A 17,751-nucleotide genomic window follows, 5' to 3' on the forward strand; every position below is an offset into this window, starting at 1 on the left:
GTTGTTGTCCCAACAACACATAAAAATATTTTATAATAAAGCAACTCACATACAGAAACAGTAAAGTTAGAGATTAAAAATGAGATTAACACGATTAAAAAACATAACGCGCTAAATATGACTGTAATTAATTAATTGCAATTAACGCGATAATTTGACACCCCTAAATATAAGCCAAGATGGCAGCTGCATTCCCTCAGTGCTGGTCAGTGCATATGCAGTACCTTCCTAGAAACCTTTGGCAAGCACTTCTTTCTAGTTCTCGCTAATTTGCAACATACCCAAATTTCTTTTTTTTTTTTTTTTTTTTTTTTGCTATAGTCAAATTAATAGTCTCAACTTAATTTACCATCCACTTAAAGGCAAAAACACACACAAAACATTTTATATAAATTCAGGCATTAAGGGGTTAATTAATAGGCCTATCCACATTGAACTAAAAAACTTCTCTGCCAAATGAAAGTGTTTTGTTTTCTTTAGTTTTCTTCTACTTTTTTTTTTTTTTATTTTTTTTCAGAAAGCAGTGCCATTTCTCAAACACAAAGATTCTTGTCAGTTGAAAGCACAAAACCCCCTTCCCACCACATTAAATTATCAACATGAACTCAACCTTTACAACCATTAATTTGTCTACATCTTCAAAGCTCAAAATGCTCTGTTCCATTTTGTAATGTCATGAAGCGGTACTTTTCAAGTTAACAGCTACCTTTTACCTTTAATTCAGTAGAGACTGGCTGAAATTATCCACACGTTTCTGATGAGGATGGTTTTGATGAGGAAAAAACATTATAACATATATTAGAAAAAAGCGTAATATAGATTCTTGTCAGTAGAAAAGACTTAGGGCATCCTTCAAAAGCACAAAATCCCATTCCCACCATATTAAATTATTATTCAGTTGAACACGAACCTTTACATGTTTTTCATCTGAGCTCATTCTCTACTGCCTCAGATAATATTATGGAGGGACAATATTAAGTTCCAGCTTTGGGCAGTTAACATCGCAGTGGTTTTCTCTGCCCACAGCGCCACATTCTGACTAATGAGACCAAGTTTACCCACACAGAACGGCTCACCTCTCGGCTCGGGGATACAATTCTGCGCTCTTCTCTGCAGGTGAACGCTCATCTGTCTGCTGCAAGGCCCGACTGACAAAACCACGATTGATGCCTTAAATAAAACCCAATCAACACCTCTCACAGCAGTAAATATCTCGCTCTGTTTAAGAGTAATATGCACTTGTATGCGATCTGTCACTGTGGTTGAATTGTACACACCACCAAGAACAAACCTGTTGTTCTTGGTGGTGAGTCCATCCTGCGCGATGTTAAAAGTAGACGGGCCCTTGTCTGTGGTGAGTCATTTGGCGCAAGAAGGCCTCAAATGGCATTAGAGTTCTGACTGGGTGATACTGACTCATAAACAGTTGCTTCATTTACCAGTAGGACAGATATTATTACAATGGTCAGGCATATTAAAGGTCCTATATTACGCTAAATGATTATTGTGAGATTTAAGTTGTGTTGTGATGCTGTTACCTCATCAAAAACATACCCGGAGTTGTGTTTTGTTTCATTCTCACATGTCTGAACAGGTCTGAACTGGGACAATAAAAACACCCTGACATTTTTGGCTCAAACCGGCCTCTCATAGTTAGTGGAGCACAAGTGACTAATTTATATATGTGTTCCCCAGAAATGCTCAAGTAAATAGTAAATAGTAAGTAAACTGTGTAAATCATTACCAATACCAGTAATGATGAATAATAACTCTTATAATTATAATTGTTCAGACCTGGTTCAGACCTGGTCCAGGCTTGGTTTAGACCTAGTTCAGTCCTGGTTTAAACCTGGTTCAGACCTGGTTCAGTCCTGGTTTACACCTGGTTCAGACCTGGTTTACACCTGGTTTAGACCTGTTTCAGACCTGGTTTACACCTGGTTCAGTCCTGGTTTAGACCTGGTTCAGTCCTGGTTTAGACCTGGTTCAGACCTGGTTCAGACCTGGTTCAGACCTGGTTTCAGACCCTGGTTTAGACCTGGTTCAGTCCTGGTTCAGTCCCTGGTTTAGACCTGGTTTCAGACCTGGTTTAGACCTTGGTTCAGACCTGGTTCAGTCCTGGTTTAGACCTGGTTCAGACCTGGTTTAGACCTGGTTTATTATAGACCTGGTTTAGACCTGGTTCAGTCCTGGTTTAGACCTGGTTCAGTCCTGATTTAGACCTGGTTCAGACCTGGTTTGGACCTGGTTTAGACCTGGTTTAGACCTGGTTCAGACCTGGTTTAGACCTAGTTCAGTCCTGGTTTAGACCTGGTTTAGACCTGGTTTAGTTCCTGGTTTAGACCTGGTTCAGACCTGGTTTAGACCTGGTTTAGACCTGGACCTTTAGACCTGGTTCAGACCTGGTTTGGACCTGGTTCAGACCTGGTTTAGACCTAGTTCAGTCCTGGTTTAGACCTGGTTTTAGACCTAGTTCAGACCTGGTTTAGACCTGGTTTAGACCTGGTTCAGTCCTGGTTTAGACCTGGTTCAGACCTGGTTCAGTCCTGGTTTAGACCTGGTTTAGACCTGGTTCAGACCTTGTTTAGACCTGGTTCAGACCTGGTTTAGACCTAGTTCAGTCCTGGTTTAGACCTGGTTTAGTCCTGGTTTAGACCTGGTTCAGACCTGGTTTAGACCTGGTTTAGACCTGGTTTAGAAATGGTTCAGTCCTGGTTTAGACCTGTTTCAGACCTGGTTTAGACCTGGTTTAGACCTGGTTCAGAAGAAGACAGGGTGCATGCACATCAGCCAAGTGCAGGTGCAGGACCAACAAAATCAGATGAACAAGAAAAATTTAAAAATCTGCACACTGTTTTAAAGCTCCCAATGTGAAATTTATTGGCAGAATAATAACTCTTATAATTATAATTGTTCAGACCTGGTTCAGACCTGGTCCAGGCTTGGTTTAGACCTAGTTCAATCCTGGTTTACACCTGGTTCAGACCTGGTTTACACCTGGTTTAGACCTGTTTCAGACCTGGTTTAGACCTGGTTCAGTCCTGGTTCAGTCCTGGTTCAGTCCTGGTTTAGACCTGGTTCAGTCCTGGTTTAGACCTGGTTCAGACCTGGTTCAGTCCTGGTTTAGACCTGGTTCAGACCTGGTTTAGACCTGGTTCAGACCTGGTTTAGACCTGGTTCAGTCCTGGTTTAGTCCGAAACATATATTCTTATGATAAATTCAATTCAGACCCGTGACACATCACTACAAAAATAAATAGAATACTTTAATAAAACTTAAACTACCTACTAAATGATTAAATGAGACAGATGAACTTTGGGACAATTTCAAAATTCTGTTCATTTCCATCATCGACAATTTAGCTGTTTCTGGAGCTGTGTTTGCTTGATGCAGTTAGATCGATATCGAAAATGAGTTTTATTGATCTCCGCTACCCCAAGGCTCTCGTCCAGTTCTTTAACCCGCTGCCCTCCTTTTGATTTGATATTTCTCTTTCTAAGGAATTCTTCTGGCCACAGTGATGTCAGAGCACCTTTCCAATCTTGTTCATTTGCCTATCAAACATGAGAGGTGCACTGTGGATATTAAAACTGCAAAACACAATTTAATGACAGCCCCACTTTAATTAACAATAACTGCTAATTCAATTCAGCAAGGGAATATTAATTACTATCCACTTTAATCGAATTAGTATCCTGTTAGCATGAAGGATTTTACTTCTAGCTAAGGTATTTTCACCTCCAAAAACTTTTTAATTTTGAGATACATTTTCTTTTTAAAAATATATGATAACAAACTGTATTTAAAGGGACATTATATGAATTATCTGGGAGAGGGTCTGTCACCTGCTTGTCTGTTATTGCTTTGCTTGGAATGTTTCACTGTATAAACTGATCTTTTGTTTATTTAATCTGTTTTGGCGAAAAATATTTAGTTTGGTGGAGTGACCTGTTTGTCTCCAGACTGACAAATGTAATGCTATGTGAAACAATCCAGGAAAAACAACAGCATCTCCAAGGAGAGCAGAAAGGTTTGGACTCCCACTGAAAACTCACATAAAATGCATTTGATTTATGTTGGTGGTTTTCAGATTTCGCAAGAGACAATTTTCCCTAAAACGTTGTATTTTGCCGTGAAATATCTAAAGACTAAATTCACAAATATTGAACCAGATCATAACTATAGACCTTAGAACTCACTATGACAACAACATTTTGCATTTTAACAATATTCATTTGAGCATCCCCTCCATTTGTATGAAATTATTAAAGGTTGTGATGTCATCTAAAACCCACACTGTAAAAAAAATAAAAAGATGACTCAACTTAAAACATTGACCATATATATGAGTGGACACAGCAAACGTGTTAGCCGCCGCATGCCAAATAGGAAGTTCTCCAGGAGGCTTTTCCAGCTCCTTCTAACCCTGGCTCCAATTGACTTACATTAGGATCTTGTCGCCCCTCTGTCTGTAAATGCTGCAGTGAGCCTCGTCATTTTGGTCTTTAAATATTCGTATTAACCCACTCTACATGATTCTGAGTTTTTTTCCTGCTGTTGTATCCATCAAAAAAATATTTTTCATAACATAGAGCCTGGGTCCAGATTTGCTCCTGTAACCATTAGCATCACAAGCCTCATTTGAGCTGCGTTGAACACTATTTGTGACATCACACTTGCTTAGTCCACTTCTTTGATACAATCTATGACTTAAAATAGCAAAACAACTGTCTTCATAGCTTTTTTGAGTTCCAAGAGTTGTTAAGTTAAATATTTCTTGGGTATATATATATATATATATATATATATATATATATATATATATATATATATATATACACATATATATATATTTTTTTTTTCAAAACATGTGAATATTATTTCACACAAAAATATATTTAAAGACAAACAAGCGTCTTATTTGCTGTTTGGTGAATTTATTTGTATTACCGTAGTTGTCCCAAAAAATTATTAACTTAACAACTCTTTTTGCTGTAGTGAAGTCAAAAAAGCTTTGCAGCAAATTGCTTCATCATTTTAAGTTGAGTGAGTTGTTTAAGTTGAGTGAGTTGTTAAATCCAAATGAAGAAGTCATACACATACACACTGGAAAGTACAGTACTACATGTACTCTAACAACCTGTTAAATCAGCACCAGTCGCTCACAAAGTGGGCCGCAGTGGCTTGCCAAATGATCAAACAGCAGTTCGGTCACACAGACCAGATCAAACCTGTGTCCTTTGGATTGGTGGAACAATGCTCCAACCACAGACCACTCCGTCGCTCACGTCAGTGTTAACGGTTAGTTTGAATTTACAAAAAAATGTGCAATGAAGAAGTATTTATGAGTAGTGTATCTAGTCATGGTTCTGTCCTATCAGATACAGATAGCGTCAGTGAGCAGTCTCCTCCTGACAGCCCATGAGTCTTATCTCTCTCCAGTGTAATTATCAGCTTGTGTTTAGATGCATGTTTCCGATGGATGCTTTTTTATCAGTGCTGCTTAAATGTTTCCTGCCACTCTCCCCAGACGCTTCCCTGCATCTAACCTTTACACAAATGCACCCTTACAATCTGACAAACACACATCAAGCTCTTTTCAGGATTTACAGCAAAATGTTATGAATCCTCCGTGCTGCTGGTAGGACTGAGACATATTGTTCATGATGTGGCGTCATTTACTTTGAAATTTGAATATTGTGATATAACTTTTGACACTGATTCAACTTTATTTTATTTTTATTTATTTAACAGGGACAATGCAGATAAAATAGATACGAAACAAATCTTGCAGCTGATGTGAGTTTATGGTGAGTGGTAATTTTCAAGTCCAAATTTCGCCATTTTGGTTTCATGTGAGTGAGTTTGGAGAAATTTCTAGCACTTAGACTCATGTTAGACACTGTAGAGCCTAGAAATGCAGACAACTATAACTTAAAGAGTATAACACAAGTTAGCACAATAAATTCATGTCACACGGGGCATATTTTCTTCCCCTGGAATGTTTTCTCACACATGTAACATAAAACTTACTTCTCCAGTGAGAACTCTAAGACCAAGTTACAGATCTGTGGAGAGTAGACCCCACTCACCTTAAGAATATATGTTTTTCAAGGTATTTTTGAGCATAAATACACCAAGATAGATACATTCAATGCTCTTCTGAGGAACAACTGGCGATTCAAAAACTATAAAAATGATATAGTTATTGCACATTTTCTATCAAGATAAAAAAAAAATTATGTTTGGACGTTTTAAACCTCTCTACTTAAACAATTTACAATATGTGTGTGATCTTTTGTTTGATGACAACAAGAGATATTACATTACAGTTTGTAAAATGTTTGGTAAATTCATAATAATAAAAAATGTGACACGGCAGCTGATCAGCGATGAGCAATCTCCGTATGTGAAGTCCAGAACGCGCTCACAGACTCACTGCCATGGATTTTACTCAGGACCCATGTTCACTTTTCATTTGGGTCCTAAACAGTTATATGAAAGATTATAACAATAGGACTCACTATAAAAGTTCCTTTAAAGGACATGGAAAAAACTATTGCTCAACACAACTCTACGTCAGCGTAATGATATTTTGTGGTGTCTGCCAAAACTGAACAGAGCAGGTTTGCAGCGGCATGTGTGTATAGTTATAAGTAAACATCATGACAAATGTTTAATTTCAGCTGATGTCTTCAACATTCCCAGTGAACTGAAGTCACTGTTCTGTCTGAAGCTCTGTCATACAACTTACACTAATCTGATCTGATCTTTATTTAACACAGTCTGACCATAATTGTGTCACCATGGTAACTGCTAATTTGTTAACATCTATTAACAATTTACTTTCTTTTAAACTGCAAAGAAGAAAAAAAAAGCACATATTTTGAACCATATCAGTTTCTTTTCTGGTAAATGTGTTACAAAACTTGACCTTTTAATCAGCATAATTTCAGATGACAATGCCGGTATGTTTGAATAATGCTGCAATTTAATACAAGAAGAAAACATTTCAGCTTCATTTTTACTCACAAAAAAGATCACTTTGGACTTTGTGTCAGTTTTCTTTTTCTTTTTTTTTTTTTCATGCATACAAACCAAGTAAAAGAAAAACAACTCCACATTAACAGGCTCCACAATCTGACTGTAAAAAACACCACACTATTCTGACCTGTTACGATATCACACTAACCCAACATATTATGGCTTTTGTGTTGGTGGTTCTTAACTCTAAATCGGATCAAGCTTTTATTAATCGTGTTGTTGTGCTGAAGCCTCTCTGAGATGTTTGTTGGGTGAGAGTGAGAGCAGGTGTAGAGGGCCCCACAGAGACAGGGCCAGAGCTGTCACTTTAAATCTGACCTCAGACCTGAGCAGTGACAGAGCACTGGGGCTGTAAAACCACTGCGGGCTCACACGTTCAGCTGTGACCTATGACCTGTGACACGAGATGAACCTTCGCTTAAGAGTCATCAAACGCAAATGTCTGAGGATTGTGTGAGTGGATTAATTTATTCTTTGTTTGACCCATTCACTGCAGCATTGGGAAGTAAATGAATACATGTCCCCAAAATGCATATTCTGAATACTAATTTTGAGTTATCTGTATTATGGTCCAGTTATTCTTCATTTGTTTGTATTCAGAATACAGTTGCTTTCCTAAATTAAAAGGATAAGTACTTCATCGTGCAGTTTTAACTTTGAATTGCACAACTCGTAGCCAGGCTGTCACCACCTAGTGCCTCCGCTCAATTTCATTTCTCTCCAGTGACTAGGTCAGGATTCGGACAACACTAGACAGTTTGCAAGAACCCCGGCCAATCAGCGAAGAGCTGTGAAGCCATGTCTGGGTCCCTTGTGTGGTACAGCACAACAGTAAACAAAGCGGTCGAGATGGATGCAGAGGAAGCCATACATTCTGTGTTGGCAATGATTCCCGAGATTGAGGATTTGAAGCCAGAACAAATCCTACAGTATTTAGGAAAAGCTTAATATACCAGTTAGCCCAGTTAGCAGCGCATTGATTGGTTAAATTAAAAAAGTACTCACCTAATGTCGAGCGAATGAATCCTAATGCTGCCAAGTCACACGGTTTCCACAAAGTGAAACCAGCTCATGAATCAGGCTACTGCATGTATGTACATTTTCGTTGTTTCTAATTAGACATAAATTAATTCATAACAACAAAAAAAGTTTGTAATTATATGTAATGTTTTGTACACTATATATTGCTGCCTGATCTAAAAGTATTCCAAGTATTCAGAATACAGTACTCTTATTGGCACATGTGTCAGAATACATTACAAAATACATTTTAATTCAGGTATTCAGTATTGTGTTCAGTAACTAAATACATTTTTAAAGTATTCTTCCCATCACTGATTATATAGGATCAGGATGTAGCACACAATGGGGCTAAAGAGCGAGGAGAGACAGTCAGTAAACATCAGAATTGAGATTTGAGACACTGAAGCCACTTTAAAACCTTGCAAGTGTTTTGAGACCAGACGTGTTCAATACAATGACGCCTGGATGCTACATTACAGGTAAAATATTAGTCATTACGAGGTCCTTTTAAGCTACAAAAACAAACCAGAACCCTGATTTGCTGCGTCCTATCAGCTGCTTAACGTGGAGAGTAAATCGTTGTGTGTGGTACTCCTGTGCAGAAACACACCTTTAATCTATAACCAATAAAGTGCTCTTATAAACATTTGCGGAAGGAACTCCAGAGCATTGGCTTCAGCAAACACTTTTAACCTCATATCAGGCCATCCGCTCCTGGGCTCTTTTAAAAGGCTAATTTAGGACATGTTTGAACAGACTGGTATTGATATCGACTTGTGTAGTACTTTCTACATCAGTAAATCAAGAGGTCCATTCTGTGCCAGATTATTTATTTCACTAACACCCAGATAAGATCATTATATTTAAGATTTCTGCAAAAAAAAAAAAAAAAAAAAAAAAAATTACACCTGTTTTCTCAATTTGTCAATTCTTTAGGTTTAAAATTTTACTTTGTGGTTGGAAATCTTGATCAAACTCCCAAACATGCACAAAAATGATTATCTGACACTTGTAAATATAAGAAAACACCTTTATTTAGTTGAAATCCTGTTTAAAGTGTCAGAAAAAATGTGTTTCTTGCGTGTAAACTGTGCCAAACTTTTTGATAGAATTGTCCTTATAGCTTGAGGTTATCGTGTTTGAACTCGACTTCCTGTAATTTTCAACATATTTTCCCACTTTTCTTTGCAAATTGCTTCATGACTGATGTAAAACTATCATGTATGTTTACAAGCGTTATAATCCCAAATAAAAAGAGAATTAGAAGATCATAAAAATGTGTCATACGCACTTTAAATGCATTCAAATTCACCATGGAATCACATCTTACAGTAATTATGCTTATTTGATTACCATATGAAAAATGATATGAGTTTTAATATTGGATGGCTTTAGATTACACAGAATAATTGGAGCTAAAGTATAAGGACTTGTTTCAGTTGTTATTAATATCTTTAAACTGCCAAACTGGTGTGGATTTCACAGCTCAAATGATTCGCGGTGAACTCCGATCTGTCTGGTAAACATAACAAATTGAGATCGTATTCATTTACACTGTTTGCAACTCAACACCTCAAGAAGAGCCAGTGTACGCTTTTAGGACAGCTAATCATAAATAATCATCTTTATATTTTTGTGTTGAGTTATTGACCCCTGGAGCTCAGAAAATAGCTTCAAGAAACAACTAGAAAGATTTTTTTAGATGTGTTTTTTGAGAAATAAGAATAATCATTCGAATAGAGAAGAAAAAGACATCCAAGTCTTTTGAATTATCCTAAATCTTGGAATACTGGTTTTAGCCGCAATGTAAATAATGCATTAATTATCAGCAGAGGTGGGACCAAGTCTTTGTTTTGCAAGTCTTAAGTAAGTCTCAAATCTTTGACCTCAAGCCTGAGTCAAGTCCCAAGTCAAATACAGGCAGGTCCAATTCAAGTCTCGAGTCACTGGCCCATAAATCCAAGTCCAGTCCAAGTCGTCTGCTTTGAGCGTCAAGTCATTTCAAGTCTTTAAAACAAAATACCAAATATAACTTTTAAGATAAATTGTACTTTTAAAAATCATAGTATATTTCTAGAGTATATAAGAGTTGTAGAAATGAATTTTGTAATTTTTTTCCTTTGACATGAAATCGACATGACTTTGACAAGATCTTAGTGTGAATCATCAATTAAGTCTTCTCAAGTCACAGACCCCAAGTCCCAGTCAAGTCCCAAGTCACTGACCTTCAAGTACGAGTCAATTCCCAAGTCACTGACCTTCAAGTCCAAGTCAAGTCCCAAGTCTTAGTCCATTTTATCAAGTGAAGTCTCAAGTCCTAAAAATAGTAACTCGAGTCCAAGTCACGACTTGCAAGTCCCACCACTGATCATCAGTATTATATCAATTAATTAACTGTTTATATGACTCGGGACTTTCACTTCAGATCAATAACCACATCTGAAAAAGCCACGAAAAGCCACTGAATAGATCCAATATGGTGCTGACTGCCTCCTAGAAAAACTATTTATAGTTTTAAAAGTTTTATTGTTACCTAGGTCAATGGTTCTCTACCTTTTTTTTCCCTCAAAGCCCACACTGCATGAACCAGAGACTCAAAATGTCATCCATGTTATTTTATAATTATGTTTTTTCCATTGTTTTTGTCATAGTATGCCCAGATAGTGAAGTGCTCCCCAGTCACAGATGTGGCCTAGAGCAGGGCACAGACGACTGGCCCGCTGTGGCTTCAGACGCTCACAGCTCTGATGTCATTAAAGCCAATGGAGAAAGAGTAGACAGCAGCGGACGCGTCGTCATGGGAGACTGCAGGAAATCAAGAAATATGTTACACACATACGTCAAAGAAAGCTGTGGAGAAATGGCGTCACTACACACGTAGCCTGCCAGAGCGAAGTGAGAGTTTGAGTGGTGACAAATTCATTCCAAAAACCTAAATTTGTTTAAACGTTTCACTACGTACACATTTGATTTATGTATTTATTTTGGGCAAATAAGAAATTTACATTCTTTTACAATAAAACATATAACATTCATGAAATCATAGCAGAAATAACAACAACAAAAAATAAAAAATTGGCCCAAAAAGGAGTGGGAAGATGAAAATGTATTTAATTTAATCCCACCGGACTCTTCTAATCTAACACAAATCTAACTTTCTTTCAAATTTTTCAGACATTTTACATTAAACTATATGAACTATTTACAAGTGCAGACAATAATACATGAGGATTCCAACAATGGTAAGGAAAATTAAAGATACCAACAATGGTAACAGACAGCACATACCAGCAATGGAGCAGAAACAACAAGCATAAAGCAGCACTACAGAAGGCAGTATTGTTCTTATATTAAGACCCACTCTTTTTATACTGTGACCAGACCATATGTTTATATAACAACTTGAATTTATGGATATTTTGGCATTGCTTGAGATGTGCATCCACACTGTTCCAGAGTTTTACACCACATATAAACACACAGAAACTTTTACGAGTAGAACATTGGGCAAGTTTAAATTTCCATACCCTCTAAAATTATGCATCTCTCTCTCATTTTGAACAAGCTTTGAAGATTACCTGGTAGTAAATTGTTGAATACTCTAAGTAAAATGACCAGTGTATAATATTTTACAAGGTCAGGAATCTTTAGGAGCTTGGATTCAATAAAAATATTATGGGCGTGTTCTAAAAATCCAACTTTATGGATAATTTGCAAAGCTCGTTTCTGTAATATAATCAATGGTAAATCAGTAAATATAAAATGTATACAATGAAGTTCAAAACTTATAGTAAATTAAAAACATAGCGATTAAAAAGTAGATCCCATATTTAAAAATGATAAAGAAATGTTATTGTCATATATATGTTCATGTATATGTACCTGTGTTAGGAGCGTTAAAAAGGAATCAGAACCTTTCACACACTTCTTTCAAGTGGCCCTAAAAAAACTGAACTGTGACCTGCCTGTCCTCGAGGCTCTTAACAGATGTAGACCTTTAAACCGAGCTCTTCATTCATGCCTGACCCCTCTGACCTCGTGCAGAGACATGTTCAGGCATGTTCTCTCTGGTATCTGGACGATTTTGCTCCCATATATTTAATGCAGTGATGCTAACAGCCTGAACAATGCTTTGATGTAGCACCTTCATATTTTAGTTACTTTTAATCTTTACATTTTGTTTATTTTACAGTGTTAATATATTGTGCAGCTATTTGCATGTTTTTCCAATCTGATTTTTAACTACAAATGGCAAATAACCTAACATAACCTGTGGTATTTAAATCAGATAATGTTTCTTATTTTTTGTGTTTATTCTACTCTTTAGTATTTGTTTTTATACCACATGGCCTACCCATCTTTTACCCTCTTGAACCAGCAGCATTTTTTTTGAATGGGCTGATCAAGTAACAAAGTGTTGTTGGTGCTGTTCCTCAATAGCAAATATAATTTATTATATCAACTTATTTTATTTATTTTTGTGTGGAGATATGCCCAGACGTAAATACAAAAATAGTAATTTCCAAATTTTATAGTGTTTCAGGTTGTTTTATTAATTAATGCTTAAAGTTCAATACAAAGAGTTTAACTTCTGTCACTCACACAGTTTTCACTGTTTACTAATTGATTTATGTAGAAGTGCTTTCTTTCATCTCATATTGGACCAGATTCTTTGGGGGATCATTGTGGAATTGTGTTTTTTTAATTTCTGGTTTGGGAACAGAGGTTATCTTAAAAGGATTTGAATTATCACTTATTATTATTGCTTTTTTTCCTGTGAATTGTTTGATTGCGATTAGTGCAGGAGCCAGCGTGAGTGGGGCTGCAGACGGGATGGTGTGACAGCCCAAAATGTCATCTGTTCACTCCATCGCACAAACACACAAACACACAAACACACACACACATGTGTACACACACACACATGCATCTATGTGTGTGGCGCCTTAGTAATGTCTCCATCATCAGAATCTGACGCACTGAACCTCCTACCTGCCCCCCACCCTCGGCACCACTCGCCCCTCCCACCTCCACCGTGGCTAAAGTATAAGAGGAGATGCACCACAGTTTGGAAACAATGTGGACGAGAAACACTGACTGAAACCAAAACATCTGCAGATCTGACCCACTCCTGCAACAGCACTCAAGTAAGTCCAGCATTTTTATCTTATTTTGTACATATAGATTTTTATAAAATACTATTTAAGTAGCTGATTTGTAATCTTCATTAAATTTGTTATTACAAAAAAAGTTTTTTTTTTCTTTTTTTAATATATATGATTTATATTCTATTTTCATATCATAAATGATAAATAAGTGACCAAATTAAATATTAATTGGTTTAGCTTTAAGAAAGTGCAGAAGAATGCCAAGAAAACCAAACAAACAAAAAACAGCAAGGGAGATCTCAAATGTCAGCACCATGGACAGCACCATGTACTTTTTTTCTGTTTTTGTAACTCTCCTAGACTTTTTCAAATGATATATATATATATATATATATATATATATATATATATATATATATATATATATATATATATATATATATATATATATATATATATATATATATATATATATATATATATCCTTATCTTTCTTCTCTAAAGGCTTTATGCTAAATCAGAAAATTGTAACCAAGTCATGTTTTTTTTTTTTTTCTGGAGATGTGACAACAGATTATAACTCAGACTGCGCTCATTCGGTCACTTCTCACCTGCAGGGGATGTGCTGCTTTCAGCTTTATAGATATTGATTTTATTATATTTCTTTTCCCACTTCATTTTTCCATGTTGATTGGATGCCTCTTGTGACAACTTAGAACAGTTTCATAAATGCATTTATATCTCAAAGTTAATACTTCCATGTTTAGGGAATACCTGTCACCCCAATCTCCATGTTGAGATACTGTATGGTCATGAATTAAGAAATGGTTAAGAAAAAAAAAATTTTATCATCTAACAAAAAATAGTTCATTACAATGTTTTGGCTTATGTGATTTTTATTTTTTTTTTAAATGTCAGATGCCTTTCCTGTCAAAGCCTCATGTAATGTGCTCTGGGGAGAACATTAAACCCACTATTTCCTCACTAATCAATAAAAATATGTTGGTATGTTAAATGTAAAAAAAAAAAAAACATGCACATTTTTCTTCATCGTTGTTCTTCAGATGGCCATGATTTTGAAGCCCTGGACAGTCCTGGTGGCTGTAGCTCTGTGTGTACTCATGTGTCTGAGTACTCTGTCTGACGCCTACCCCCCCAAACCAGAGAACCCCGGAGAGGACGCCCCCCCAGAGGAGCTGGCCAAGTATTACACCGCTCTGAGACACTACATCAACCTCATCACCCGGCAGAGGTACTGTTCTCACGGTGCACTTATGGTCATATGCTCACGTTAGTGTGACATTCATAGTGTGGTTAAAATGAGAGTGGACAGTGATATTTATATTTTTTCATCATCTGAAAACAATCAAAATAACTTTTACTTTATCTGAAGCGACAGAAAAGAATCGGGATGCAACAGGTCCATGCATGAAATAAACATATTCATCATAGCATCATAATAAATAAAACAAAAACAAAAAAATCCACAAATCAAGCTCTGCCTCAGTGCAAAGTTGACTGCGGTGTGGTATATTAGCTGTATAGCAGTTCTCACTATATTGGCTGTTGGTGGTGGTGTAGATTTGTCAATCATTCAGTTGTTTCAAATAGGCAAAAAAAAAAAAAAAAAGTCTAATTTAGTCAAATTCATCAACACATCAGTGCTCACAGGACATGAAGTTCACAATGGCTGTTTTTCTCTAAAACACAAAATATGATAATTAGCCTGTGGTGAAATCTTCTCTCTGGACATTTAAAGGAGTCCAACAGACAGGGGTCAGTCTGGTTAATGAGAATAATCCAATGGAGATCTGTAAATGGCTGCTTGATGCAATGGACCAATACAAAAAAAAAAATCATTTGCATTCACTTTTTCCTCTCATGAGAAAATGTATTTATGTTTGGAAAGCAATCTAAGAAGCCTACTTCATGCCCACAGAGAATACTCTTAACACAGACACTGAAACGGATCAGCTCCATTTATTGCATTTCTGGAGATGTTCACCTTTGTTAGTTTGCAGCCTTATTGAACATAAGATCCAAGATGGAGGAGGTGACTTAAATTCTGCGCTCATATTTTACCAGGGGCAGTCTCTAGGTCTCACATGATGACAAATGTAGATTGGATTATGTACTCTCTCCCAAAGCTCCAGGTCTCCACATCAACAGGTCCAGAGCAATAAGAGAGGCCAAAACAGTCCCAAATATAGTTAGCGTGGCCTGCCGCTCACACCTCCAGACAGCATGTGATCTGTTCTTATTCATGAAAGTCAAATGCGCCATTGATATTTCAAAGAGGAGCTGCTGCAGTCTGCTTCATTTTTATATAGACTACATTTAACAGAGGTTTGAGGAAGATTGACTGCTCTTATGGTGAGGCACATATCCATAAAGGAAAGAAATGTCTATTGAATTGCATTCATACAGTGTGGAAAAATGTGATGTCCAAAGATAATAACAAATACAAAACAAATAGTAACTTTGACAAAAATCTTTGAAAATGTACTGTAATTGTGTAGATTTATATTTCTAATATTACATCGATCCAGTGTGTTTTCATTTCTACATTTGATGGCTACATTTTAGGGACCTTCAGTTTAAAAAATAGGAAAAAAAATAAATAAAGAGTGGATTAAGGGAAAGACTGGAATAGCACCATAGATAAGGAGATGTTTAAGATGAGGGCCGTCATACAGAGCAAAAGTGCAGACAGTGGTTTGGTGTGACTCTTGGAGACTGGTGAGCCTGTCATAATGAGTAAAAACATTTTCTTTGGAAATGTGCTCATCTGACAGCTGGGACCAGACGCCTGCGATCGCCCTCCCACAGGCACGAGTAACCGACCATAATATTGGATGAGGGTGTTACCGGGCTGCTGGAACAGGTGGTTGATGGGAAATAAAGGGAGGCACAGGTTCCACAGTCAGTTTGGCTCTCCACATACACACAAATACAAGCCGCTTCTATGGTTGTGTGGCTTTGCATTTGCAGCTCTCATGGACACGGATCTCTATATTATGGGACAATAACATTGTCAGTGACACAGAATATAACCTGAGTAAAATACAATGTGTGCCACTCATCGTGGATGATAAGATGAGAATCTGCCAATTTTGTTATTGCCACTTTTTTGACGTCATAGGTTGTAAAATTTCTTCAATTGTGCACTATACAAAATAAACCACTTAGATTATCTTGATAATAATAACAATAATGTTGAGAGCTATATTGTGTAGTAAACCAGTTGATTGGTGTTTGATGGTTATTTGTATGTGGCCTGAGATTAGCTGGCTATCAGAGGTATCCCTATGTTCTAGATACAAGTGCAGACAGGGCAGCCGAAGCACAAGGAGCTCAATGAAAACATTGTACTAATCTTTTGACATGTTTTTCTCATTGAAGTGTGGCCTTAAGATAAAATACTGAACATTTTTCATTGTCCATTCCAGGTACGGAAAACGTTCCGCTCAGGAAGACGTGGTGGCTGAGCTGCTGTTTGGGAGTGACAGCAGAGATCAAAGGTCACGGTGAGTTATCAGAATAAGTCATGTGACCTGCTTTACAGTTTAACCCTAACGTGTTTGTGTCTTTGTCCTTAGATATGATGACTCCTTCATGTGGTGACTTCATTGTGCTCTTCCTCTGGGCGTTCCCACTATGCACCTGGAGGGGGCGTCGTTGACTGTCAAAGATCACCCGATCATTCGCCATCACTAACCGCAATGCACCTGTCTCACTTCATTGAAGTACAGTGTACATAATTTGTTATTAATAAAGGACATGTGATACCAGAGCTAACCAGTAGGTGGAGCGGTCTGTCTGCGTATGTGTGAGCTGTAAAACATCATTGGTCGTCTCACTCTCGCTGCTGTAAAGATCTACATCTGAATAAATTTATTTAAATGTTTCTCTGTGTCTGTCTGTCACATTTTACTACATTTTTAAGTATGCTTTAGTAGCCTAAGGATTCAAACTCCGGACTATGACAGACAACAAGGAGCCAGTGGGACTTACAAAGCTATACTTTGCCAAACGGGTCCACTATGACTGTGCGGGTCCCATAACTTATCGTGTATACTAACATTTTCAAATATAGTAGTAGTATTTGTAGATGGCTGGTAATACCAGCTGCCCAGGTGGTGCAGCAGTAACTAAAGTGCAACCTGTCGTTGTGCCCTTAAGCAAGACCCTTCACCCACATTACCGGTCGGAGGGGCAGGGCCGATGGCGCAGACTGACAGTGCAGCTGTGGCTACAATAACAATTTACCAGCCCCGAGTTTGGGGCAAAGTAAAGGGATTTGGGTGTCCTAAAGACCCATTAAATTATAATTATTACTTTTATTATTATTAGTATTATTATTATTAGTAGTAGTAGTAGTAGTAGTAGTAATATTGAAAATAAAATGAAATGTACAACCATCTTTTCTTGTGTCGTTCCTTGAAAAGTGCCTTTAAATAGCCGTGTGAGCTGCTCATTGACTTCCTTCAAAACATACATTTAAAGCATAGGCTGTATTATTTAAAGCCTGCACAAATATGAGGAAAAAGTGTTTTACTTTGAAATGTGGCCGGA

General features: G+C 37.1%; 1 protein-coding gene across 1 annotated transcript; it reads left to right on the plus strand.

Annotated features, from left to right (window-relative positions):
• Positions 1 to 13,161: 13,161 nt before the first annotated feature.
• pyya (peptide YYa) lies at positions 13,162 to 16,830 on the plus strand. Its single transcript, XM_020927206.2, has 4 exons — positions 13,162 to 13,215; positions 14,241 to 14,428; positions 16,626 to 16,703; positions 16,776 to 16,830. Exons 2-4 carry the CDS (start codon positions 14,241 to 14,243, stop codon positions 16,798 to 16,800), a joined length of 291 nt encoding a protein of 96 aa, XP_020782865.1. The 5' UTR covers positions 13,162 to 13,215; the 3' UTR covers positions 16,801 to 16,830.
• The last annotated feature ends 921 nt before the right edge of the window (positions 16,831 to 17,751 follow it).

This window comes from Boleophthalmus pectinirostris, unplaced genomic scaffold (genome assembly GCF_026225935.1).
Source record: "Boleophthalmus pectinirostris isolate CB_2022bp ecotype Guang Dong unplaced genomic scaffold, ASM2622593v1 HiC_scaffold_17, whole genome shotgun sequence".
In the NCBI taxonomy this organism is placed as follows: Eukaryota; Metazoa; Chordata; class Actinopteri; order Gobiiformes; family Gobiidae; genus Boleophthalmus; species Boleophthalmus pectinirostris.